Below are 10,937 nucleotides of genomic sequence, written 5' to 3' on the forward strand. Positions count from 1 at the left end.
CATCATCACTCCAGTTAAAACTCCCGGCTTCTCACTACTAACACCAGAAAAGAAAATTGCTTGTCCATTTCCAGCTCAGCTGTATTCTCCTTTTAGGGAGGGGCCTCTTTTGGGACTGTCCTCATATTGCCTTCACAAATAACCAATACGTTTGTGCATCTGTTTTCGAATCAATCTGCAACATAGCATCAAAGAAGTTCGCAGTGATCCTTGCTGCGCAGGTCACCTCCTTTTCGCCTTTTTGCGCTACCCTTCTCGCCCGCACTACGGGGGCCTGCTGAGGGTCAGACAGTAGCCAAGGCAACTCCCATCCTCTTCGGACAAGATGGCGGATGGCGAGGGTACTGTGAGTTTAGGACAGCCCCATCTTTCTCATCAGGATCTCGCCACCTTGGTAAGGTTTTGCTGTAGAAAAACAACTGGGGATTGAGGGTTGCAGGTCCTCCCGGGAGGTGTTGACACCAAACTGCGGCAGTACTATCACGAGCGTGGGTTTGTCTGGGAGCGGTCCTCGTTGAACAGCCCTCCCTCTACAACGTACACGTGGAGTACGTTTGCGAGTTTGCTGTGGGGATGTAAAATCTTGGAGTTTCCCAGTACGATATGATTCTTTGGAAAATTCATGGTATTAAATGTCCGTAAGGTCTTTGCCTGTGAAGGTTTCAGAGAAGCGTACTAAGGTTTCTACCGTTAAACATCCCGGAAGGAACTGTTATAAACTTTCCAGAGTGCTAATTCTAAAATTTGGGCCTAGACCAGGGGTGTCAGACTCATTTTCACTGAGGGCCAGCTCAGCCTCACAGTTGCTTTCAAAGGGCAAAATGTCATTTTAGGACTGTAAAAATGTAGCTACTTAACTAGAGCCAAGGAACTCTGTGCTGCCAGATAAAACAAGGTGCGGGGCTGGATTAGGCCCAGGCCTCCTGTTTGCCAGCAGTAGCCTAGAGCTTTCCAATCTTCCACCTGCAGTAAATGAAAATGGGAATGGAATGAGTGATAATCATCTTTTGCAAATACAAAGACTCTTTTGCACTGATTAGCTTATCTCTGGAATATGAAGACTGCTTATACACAAAAGATGGTTTGGGACAAGAATGAACTGAATAGATGCTGGGCAACAGGAAACACTAAATATGAAATTAAAATCCTAGTTTATTTCACCTGCTCTCCTTTTAAAATTTTATTGCAGGATGTTACCAAGTTGACTCCACTCTCACAAGAAATTATCAGCAGACAAGCCACAATTAATATAGGTAAGAATAAGTGGTTTCACAGAGTAGAATTACAGGTTTGAAAGCTTGACTTGTCTGCTCTTGAACAATGAATTCTAATTTCTTGTGCTATAAACAGAATATAGGAGAACAGATATATGATGAGTAAATCTGAACGCTCTTGAGCACCTGCTGGATTTTTTTTAGGAAACAGCATGTTCCATTCTTGTCTTACAGAGTATGTATGATGCAAATGCATAGGTACGTGAAAAGGCAGTATGTTGTGTGCACATGTAGCAGAAATAGAAGAAAGAGGTGGAAATGTTTGTTGCACAGGATTGTTCGTATTCAAATATAGCCATATTCACTTTTGTTTTAGTTTCAGGTGTATATGCACAGACAATTTAAAAACAGGGTTTGTAAAACTCTTTCTTGATATGTAAGCTTTTACTAAGAACATATTTTTCATAATTGCCATCTTTGTAACTTTTAGGGTCTCGTCAAATAGCAGAGCCTACGTTATGAAAAAAATTATAAATTATGTACAAGTTTTTAAAGTATACTTATTTGCTGTAATTAAGGGTTTTTGACATTTTTATGGATTTCCTTTTTGTGTGTATATTGGATTTACATACATATTTGCCTCACTCAGAATACTCTAAACTTCGTTAATGCACAAAATTTTCTGTATATTTCAGTTAGTGTTTATTTTAAGGGCATGTAAGCTTTTTTATAGACTAACAGCAAGTTGAATAATACGTTAATTTAACATGGGTTCACATTTTAAAAAAGATTTGTCATTACAGAGAGTGGAAGGGAGGGAGAAAGAAAAGGAGAGAAAAACTCATATGAAAGAGAAACATCCATTGGTTGCCCCTCAGATACCCCTAGCTAGGAACTTGTCTTTTTCATTTCTGGAACGATGCCCCACCCACTGAGCCAGACCAGTTAAGATTTGGGTTCATTCCTTGGTTACCAAGACCTTACATTGAGAGTAGCTACCACACAAAGTGAAATTTATTTATAGCATGTAAGCTTCTATATTTTTATTCTAGAAAGCATCTTTTTGATGAATGTTTTGGCATAGTGTGTAAAGGCCAGCATTGAGTTGGCACATGCACAGTAGTTGGTTATATTTTTCATGCCTAATCCTTAATCTGTTTGAGCGTGTTCTTTTGGTTTTGTTCATTGGTTTTACAGGTTGCTGACCAAAGGTCCAATTATTTCCTGGAATATATGCTTACCACAGTAGTTAATGAAAATTTTAGTAACTTTCTAAGTTTACTACGGTGACCTGCTTAGCTTGGGGGTGGCATAAATATGGTTTTTATACAAGGTGGTCAGGTTCATAGCAAGTTCTCTGAAGTTATGTTTCAGAAAAACTTTTGTACAGAGGATGGTAAATGAAAGGAAAAAATGACATCATTATTAGTTACAGATTGTTACCCATCCTTCCACATCAGAGGCCTAAGGTCTCTCTGGCCAGTGCAACTTGAACCAGTAGATGAAACTGTAAAGCAGAGGGAAAATTTGTGTTTTTTTGGTGTTTTTCGGTGAGCCCATGCTCTGAAAGCACCTTTTCTCCCTGGTTAGGGCCTGGGAGAGGTTTTTAACATTTTTTAAAAAATTTCTTACTCAAGGAATATTTATTATTTGAAAGAGAGAGACATCAGTGTGAAAGAGAATCATCCCTCAGTTGCCTCCTACATGTGCCCAGACCAGGAATTGAACCTGCAACCTTTTGGTGTAGGGAATGATGCTACAGCCAAGTGAACCACTCAGCCAGGGCTGTGGAAAGTTAAAAAGCAATTTATCGGGTAGGTGGGATTGGCAGGCAGCAACTTCAAGGAAGAGTTGGGGTATGCACATTCTTGCCAATTCCTTGGCACAAAGCAGAAATTGTGGCTAGCAGTGTACATTCTTCCCTTAGGGTATGATTGTCAGTAAGTTAATGAAGATAAGTTCTCCAGAGATGGGGGGTTCATAGAGGAAGCAATCTGGAGCAAGCTTGTTTGGTGCTTGAGCTGTCTGCAGATACTGTGATTAATTGATAGCAGTTTGCTTTAGTTCCTATAAACAAGCATAGCTTATGACATATTTTAGATATTGGGAACAATAGGTTCTTCTAGCCTGCTGGCAAGCACAATATCTACAATATGTTGTGGCTTTTGTTTTTCTAAGTATAGTGAAACACTTGGTGAAATTGGATGCACATTCATTTTTAATTTTTATTTATTTATTTTTTGTAGGTACAATTGGTCATGTTGCTCATGGAAAGTCTACAGTTGTCAAAGCTATTTCTGGAGTTCACACTGTCAGATTTAAAAATGAGTTGGAAAGAAATATCACAATCAAACTTGGGTATGCTAATGCCAAGGTACATAATGTACTATGAAAGTAGAAAGTATGTTACTTTAATTGTCAAAGATGCAGATGATAAATTCAGTCTTCTGTTTGAAACTTTTAGATTTATAAACTTGATGATACACGTTGTCCTCGGCCAGAGTGCTATAGATCCTGTGGAAGTAGTACACCTGATGAGTTTCCTACAGACATTCCAGGGACCAAAGGGAACTTCAAATTAGTCAGGTAATTGTTTTTGTGTTAAACATGCTTTTTTGTCTTGTGATTGTTGGAACTGTTTAGTGGAATAAACAATAATTTAAACCTAAGTATGATGCACATGCATTTTTATAAAAATGTGTCAAATGTAAAAGAAACCTTGAAGAACATCTCACTGACAAATTTAGTTTGCAAAAATCAAAAGTATTTTAAAAAGAGAGAAATTTAGTTCCCAATAGTTACTTAATAACTTTTCAAGTGTATATTAATATACTTATAATAAAGGTAAATTTAAAGCCAAATATTTAAACCTAAGCTACAATACAGATGTGCAGGTTCTCATATTTTTTGAGTGAATGCTCAAATATACACACATTTGAGGATTAAAAGAATCAAATAGAACTATAACTTTTAGAAGAAAATGCATTACTTCTTGGCCTTTTGGCTAAGTGTAGAAGAAAATGCAGGTAATAAAATTTAAGGATCTAAGACTTGTTGAGGTATTTTTCTATTTTATGCTATACAGCAGTAAATTACAAAAAAGTGGGAAAGTTACAGGTCATCAAAATTAAAAATAATTTTGTTGCTAAAGATCTTTTAACAGGATTACCCTGGCTGATGTAGCTCAGTGGATTGAATGCTAACCTGTGAACCAAAAAGTTGCTGGTTCAATTCTAGTCAGGGCACATGCCTGCGTTGTAACAGGCCAGGTCCCCAGTGAGGGGCGTGCAAGATGCAACCATGCATTGAGGTTTCTCTCCTCATTTTATCCTCTCTCTAAAAATTAACTAAACTCTTTTTTAAAAAAAATCTGTTAAGAGGATCAAAAGACAAGCAACTGGCCTACAGATACTGTTTTCAAATCACATCTCCAGTAACAGACTAAATATATATAAAGAACACAAAAAAATTTAAGTTAAAAGTAAATGATATAAAAAAGATGCAAGTAGAAAATGGGCAAAATGCATAGAAAGTATATACATTAGGCAAATTAACACTGTCCTCTAATTAATTAGCATATGTTTTATGAAGTTTATATTTAACTTTAATTAGGTTGGGTGTTTTCCCAAGCTTATTAGAGCCTTGTCTTTAGGTAAGTTACAACTGCTCATAGCTAATTTTTATCTGCTTTATAATCTTTAATCATTTAAATTCAATTTGTAATCTCTCTTCAAAGTTCTAGTAGCATCAAGCTCTATAGCCATAGCAAGATTATTTTTGAGGTGTAGTTTAACTTTAATAATACTGTGACTTGCATATTTAAGTGTTAACTGATGTCAAATCTGGTTGTTATATCTTGATTGTTAGACATGTTTCCTTTGTTGACTGTCCTGGCCATGACATTTTGATGGCTACTATGCTGAATGGTGCAGCAGTGATGGATGCAGCTCTTCTGTTGATAGGTAAATAATAATCAGAATTGGTTTGACAAATCAATGCAGAATCAATTTCAGATGAACTATTTAAAGGGTTTCTACTGGCCATACATAGTAATAAATAAATCCAGGTTAACATTCACGTCTGCCTATGAAATAGTAAACAAGGTGTACCTGGGGCTGATACTTTGAGAATGCTTAGGGTAGTATGCAAAACAAAATATTTTATGTCAATAGTGCATTTTTCATGCACTAACAATAAAAACAACACTGCTATTTTATTTACAATTATTATATAGAAGTATGGGAGGGTAGTTCATTTTTAGTATCTCTGGGCTGCCTGCAGCAATATCAACATAATGGTTTTCTTTAGATATGGATCTCAGACATTCATATGAAGAGCTGCAGTCAGCCTCCATGGATGTTTTTAAAGTTAGGACTATGTTTTCTTCTATATGTAAGTTGTTAAAGAGATTGTGTTATTGGAGGCCATGTGAAGTTTGGGTCAAATGTAAAGTTAGAGGGCACTGTCCCCACTGCATGTTCAGTAAGTTCTGTAAACCATCATTAACTTTTATAATTTGTTAGACTCATTCATCTCACTGAAAGATGAATACTGTGAATTCTCAGTTATGATTTATTGTAGAAAAGGAATGCCAATTAATCAGCTAAAGGAAGAGATACATAGGGCAGAGTCCAGGAGGTTTTCAAACATGTTGCTTTCGTTGTCCTCTGTGAAGGCAGAGGTTTCTATCACATTTTCAGTATTCAGAGTTTTTATTTAGGTTGTATTATATACAGATAAGTGAGTGATTAACCATGTGGTAAATTTTAGTCTCTGAATGACTGAACCCTCATGCTCCCAGTCCCCTGTTCTAAAATCATGTGAGTATTAAATGAATCAAATTAGTCTTTCCAGCTTGCCAGCATCTTATTCTTTTAAAGACTCCCATGGCAGCCACATCTCAAATCTGGTATAGGCAATTGTGCCATGAATAAGGACTGTCCAGTAAGGATTATATGATTTATGTTTAAGAAGACCAAGACAACTGCTGTATTGCTTTTTAAGCAAGGTCAAATGCCTCACTACACAGGCTGTACTTTTCAAGAAGCGTGTCATATGTTACAAGAGTACTGAATATCACAAATTGGGGAAAATAATCATTGAGATACTAAAAATGATTATTTTTTAGATAGCATGCTTCCCTTTGGTTAATAAATACTGTAAAACAAAGTATGTCAGAACCTAGTAATTTACAATAACTAACATTTAATCACTATATGTTTGGCTAAGGAGTTTCATTTTCTATGACTGGAGGTCTCAGATTATAGGAATCGGACAGCAGTTATGTGAAGACTAGTGTGGGATTAGGGAACCTGTTTCTTTAAAACTTTATCATTATTTTATTACAGTTGCCCTATGTAATTTCTCCCCTTTACCCTCCTCCACCCCGCCCCCCACTTGTACAGTGAGTCCCTTGCCAGTCCTTCCTCTTTCCACTATTCTTCTCATCCTCTGCTCTGGTCACTGTCAGTCTGTTCCGTGTTTCCATGCGTGTGGTTCTCTTTTGCTTGTTTGGTTATTTTACTAATTAGATTCCCTTTGTAGGTCAGATCATATGGTATTTGTCTTTCACTAACTGGTTTATTTCAGTTAGTTTAATAGTCTCCAGTTCCATCCATGCTGTCACAAAAAGTAGGAGTTCTTTCTTCTGTATAGCATTCCATTATGTAAATGTGCCATAGTTTTTTTGATCCCCTCATTTACTTTTGGACACTTAATGCTGTTTCCAGCAATTGGCTATTATAAATAACACTACTATGAACATACAGTGCTTTAGGTTCTTTTGAATTGTTGATGCAGGATTCTTTAAATATAACCCCAGCAGTGGAATTGCGGGGTTAAAGGCAGTGTCGTTTTTAGTTTTTAGAGAAAAATTCCATACCTTTTTCCACAGTGGCTGCCTAGTCTGCATTACTACCAAGAGGGCATTAGGGCCCCCTTCTTGCTACATCCTAGACAGCAGTTATATATTGATGAAGGCCATAGTAGCACTTCTGAGGTAATATCTCATTGTTTTCTTTTTTTCAGTTTTGGTTTTTTTTTATCCTTTTTTTAATTGTTCAGGTACATTTGTCTCCATTTTCACCCCACCATGGTCCCCACTGTCCGTGCCTCTTACTCTCGACCCACCCCCTTTGGCTTTGTTTATGTGTCCTTCATACATGTCCTTTGATGCCCCCTGTCCTCATTATCCCCTGTTTTCCCTCTGCCTACTCCAGTCTGATCACTGTCAGTTCTTTATTTCAATGTCTCTGGTTCTGTTTTGCTTGCTTATTTGTTTTGTTGATTAGGTTCCACTTACAGGTGAGATCAGTGGTATTTCTATTTCACTGTTTGGCTTGTTTCACTTAGCATAATGCTCTCTAGTTCCATCCATGCTGTCACAAAGGATAGGAGATCCTTCTTTCTTTCTCCTGTGTAGCATTCCATTGTGTAAATGTGCCACAGTTTTATGCTCCACTCTCACTTACTGATGGACACTTAGGTTGCTTCCAGTACTTAGCTATTATAAATTGTGCGGCTGTGAATATTGGGGCATATAGATTCTTTTGGATTGGTGTTTCAGGATCTTTAGTGTATAACAGTTGTATTGCTGAGTCAAAAGGCATTCCATTTTTAGTTTTCTTGAGGAAGTTTTATACTGTTTTCCACAGTGGCTGCACCAGTCTGCATTCCCACCAAAGTATACTAGGGTTCCATTTTCTGCACATCCTCGACAGCACTTGTTGATTTGTTTGTGATGGCCATTCTCACCAGTGTGAAATGGTACCTCACTGAGGTTGTAATTTGCATCTGATGGCTAGTGATGTTGAGCATCTTTTCATATGTCTCTGGGCCCTCTGTATGTTCTCCTTGAAGAAGTGTGCATTAAGGTCCTTTGCTTATTCATCATGGTTTTAGTTTGCATCTCTCTGATTGCTAGGGATGCTGAGCATGTCTTGATATATGTGTGGGCATTTGTATTTTCTCCTTGGAGAAGTATCTGTTCTCCTCCTTTGCCCATTTTTAATTAAGTTTTTTTGTCTTCCTGGTGTTGGGTCTTATGATTTCTTTATACGTGTTGGAGGTCAAACTCTTTTCCAGTATATTATTGGAAAATATGTTCTCCCATACACATGATTTTTTTATTTTGATGATGGTTTCTTTGACAATGTAGAAGCTTTTAAATTTGATATGATCCCATTTGTTTTTTTCCCTTTATTTCCCATGGCCTAGATATGTATCAGCAAAAATATTGCTACATGGGATGTGTAAGTTTTATACTGTTTTCCACAGTGGCTGCACTGTGGAAAAGGATAGGAGATCCTTGTTTCCCTCTCACACGGGCTTGTCCATAAAGTACCCAATTGTTCTTCCCTCTCACCTGGGCTTGTCCATAAAGTGTCCCCATGACATGACATTTTGAGAGAGACAGACTGCTTTCAAGTTGAAAGCCAGAGTCTCTGGAACTTAACTTGAGAAATAACATCTTATCACTTTCCCAATACTTTGGTATTAACTAATTAGATCTATTCCACTTTAAAGGGAAGGATTCATAAGAATTTCAATAGCTGAACTTGGAGATTATTGGGGTTTATATTTGTGGTTATCTACACTCTTAGGTTTTAGTATTTATAATTTAAAGATTATATGAAGCACAGTTATGTCTGAAATATTTTGAAGCTAGACAAGGCTGGAATATCCTACAAAATGGATAGAACCAGAAGGGTACATGTTATGTCTGAGGAAAAGCTATGAGTAGACTCAACACAGCCCAAATTTCTTGATTCTAAACATTGTGCTTAGGCTACAAATAGTAGTTAAAAGCCTGGGAGAATCCAGGGAAATCAGCCATCAAGTTTAAATAAAGGCATACAAAGATAATGCTGTCCAGGAATTTGCTTTGAGTAGAATATCCAAAAGTATATTTATTTAGGTGCCAACTAATTCTTATTACTCATTTTATTTGTTTTCTGTTTATCCTTTATCATTTATTTAGCTGGTAATGAATCTTGTCCTCAACCTCAGACTTCTGAACACCTGGCTGCCATAGAAATTATGAAACTGAAACATATTTTGATTCTACAAAATAAAATTGAATTGGTGAAAGAAAGTCAGGCTAACGAACAATATGAACAAATTCTTGCATTTGTACAAGGTAAGCTGTAGTGTTTAGTAGAATATGAATCGCTTTTAGAGGCATTTAATTCAGATATTTTAATGTAATCATCAAAAATAGTAAATAATGTGAGTTGTAACACTACTTAATAACTTTGTTGCTTTTAGCCATCTGATAAAGATAAAATTTGTGTATAAATGTGGTGTGCTGAAAGTATATTTTACCTTGAAAAGTTATATTTGATAAATGTTACCAGTTATTTACCAAATGTAAATACATTGCTTTAAAATATATATATACACATATATAAAAACATATTTTTAACATAATAGCATGGACAGTTTTACAAGTATGTCTGTCATTATTGTGTAGAGGAATGCTAATCTTCTCTATTATTTCAGTTTTAGTATACTTACTGCCATATGGAGCACCTAATAGATGTTTTTAAAACTTTCCCATGCATAGTGAAATGAATGAAGCATCTTTTTTATTGGTTTGCTGTCTATTATTCTGACTTCTTTTCTTCTCATTGACTACCTATTCCCAGAACTGAAACTGACAATGAGTTCCTTAATTTCTATAGTGTCCCTTTCTTTAAAAGGTACAATTTTTATTTTGGGAAAAACAGTGTGCATATTTTTTGATGCTTGATTTCTTGTCCTTGTTAGTTGTTAGAAATTCTGGCTGTATTGGGCACATGTTGTATAGAAAAGAAGAAGCATAGCTGTAAAATCTTTTCTCTCATTTGATTCAGCTTATTTGACATTTAATTAATAAGCAGCAAACAGTGTGTGCCAGCAATGTCTGATTAGCAATGTGTCTGTAATTTTCTATCAACATGCTTGACATGTATCTGGGCCTAAATTAAATTTTAATGGAAATCTTTAAGCAAATTCTTTCCCAGTAGCACAAGTATTTATTTCTTTATTTTATTATGGGTTTTACTCTAACCTCCCAGAGTTCAGATTTAGAAGGAAAAACAAAATATTATATATAGTCTTTCTAAACAGAATGAACACTTTTATATTTTGCTTTTTAAATATTAGCAATTATTTTATGTAGATGTGCAGAACAATTTGTAGAATTTTGATTATTCTTAATTTTGTCATATAGGTACAGTAGCAGAAGGAGCTCCTATTATCCCAATTTCTGCTCAGCTAAAATATAATATTGAAGTTGTCTGTGAGTATATTGTAAAGAAAATTCCAGTACCTGTAAGAGACTTTATATCAGAACCCCGGCTTATTGGTGAGTTTTTAACCTTTAACTACTAGCTAATGACTCAGTCTTTCCACATTGTTGATTTACTTGTAGAGGTGTGTATTATTAACTTGCTCTCTGCATAGAGGTGATAATGTATACAATCTTCATATACTTCTTTGAATTTTAAAATAGGGAATGAGTTATAGAAACCAAGGGCAACTTGTCATTTGAACTTCGTGGGGTAAGAAGAAAGCGATTATATTATATCAATAGAAATTAATTCCAAGGTTGTTTTGGCAGTGCAAAATTGGATGAGTAACAGAATAGTGAGTAAAATATGAATGTTCAGTTTTTAAGGATATAGTTAATTGATTATGGTATTACAGTTGTCCCATTTCCCCTTTCTGTGCCCTCCCCCTGCA

General features: G+C 36.0%; 1 protein-coding gene and 1 non-coding gene across 2 annotated transcripts; one reads left to right on the top strand and one right to left on the bottom strand.

Moving 5' to 3' along the window:
• Positions 1 to 273: 273 nt before the first annotated feature.
• On the top strand, positions 274 to 10,586 carry LOC118974943 (eukaryotic translation initiation factor 2 subunit 3, X-linked-like). The gene is made up of 7 exons (XM_037028526.1): positions 274 to 394; positions 1,190 to 1,253; positions 3,461 to 3,588; positions 3,679 to 3,800; positions 5,082 to 5,176; positions 9,193 to 9,351; positions 10,426 to 10,586. The coding sequence occupies exons 1-7, from the start codon at positions 326 to 328 to the stop codon at positions 10,584 to 10,586; spliced, it is 798 nt and encodes a 265-aa protein (XP_036884421.1). The 5' UTR covers positions 274 to 325.
• Positions 9,640 to 9,743, bottom strand: LOC118974944 (U6 spliceosomal RNA). The gene has a single exon (XR_005063981.1). It is a non-coding gene; the product is annotated as a U6 spliceosomal RNA (small nuclear RNA).
• Positions 10,587 to 10,937: the final 351 nt, after the last annotated feature.

The sequence above is a fragment of the Sturnira hondurensis genome, unplaced genomic scaffold, assembly GCF_014824575.4.
Source record: "Sturnira hondurensis isolate 20B ecotype Veracruz unplaced genomic scaffold, ASM1482457v3 Scaffold0019995, whole genome shotgun sequence".
NCBI classification, from domain to species: Eukaryota; Metazoa; Chordata; class Mammalia; order Chiroptera; family Phyllostomidae; genus Sturnira; species Sturnira hondurensis.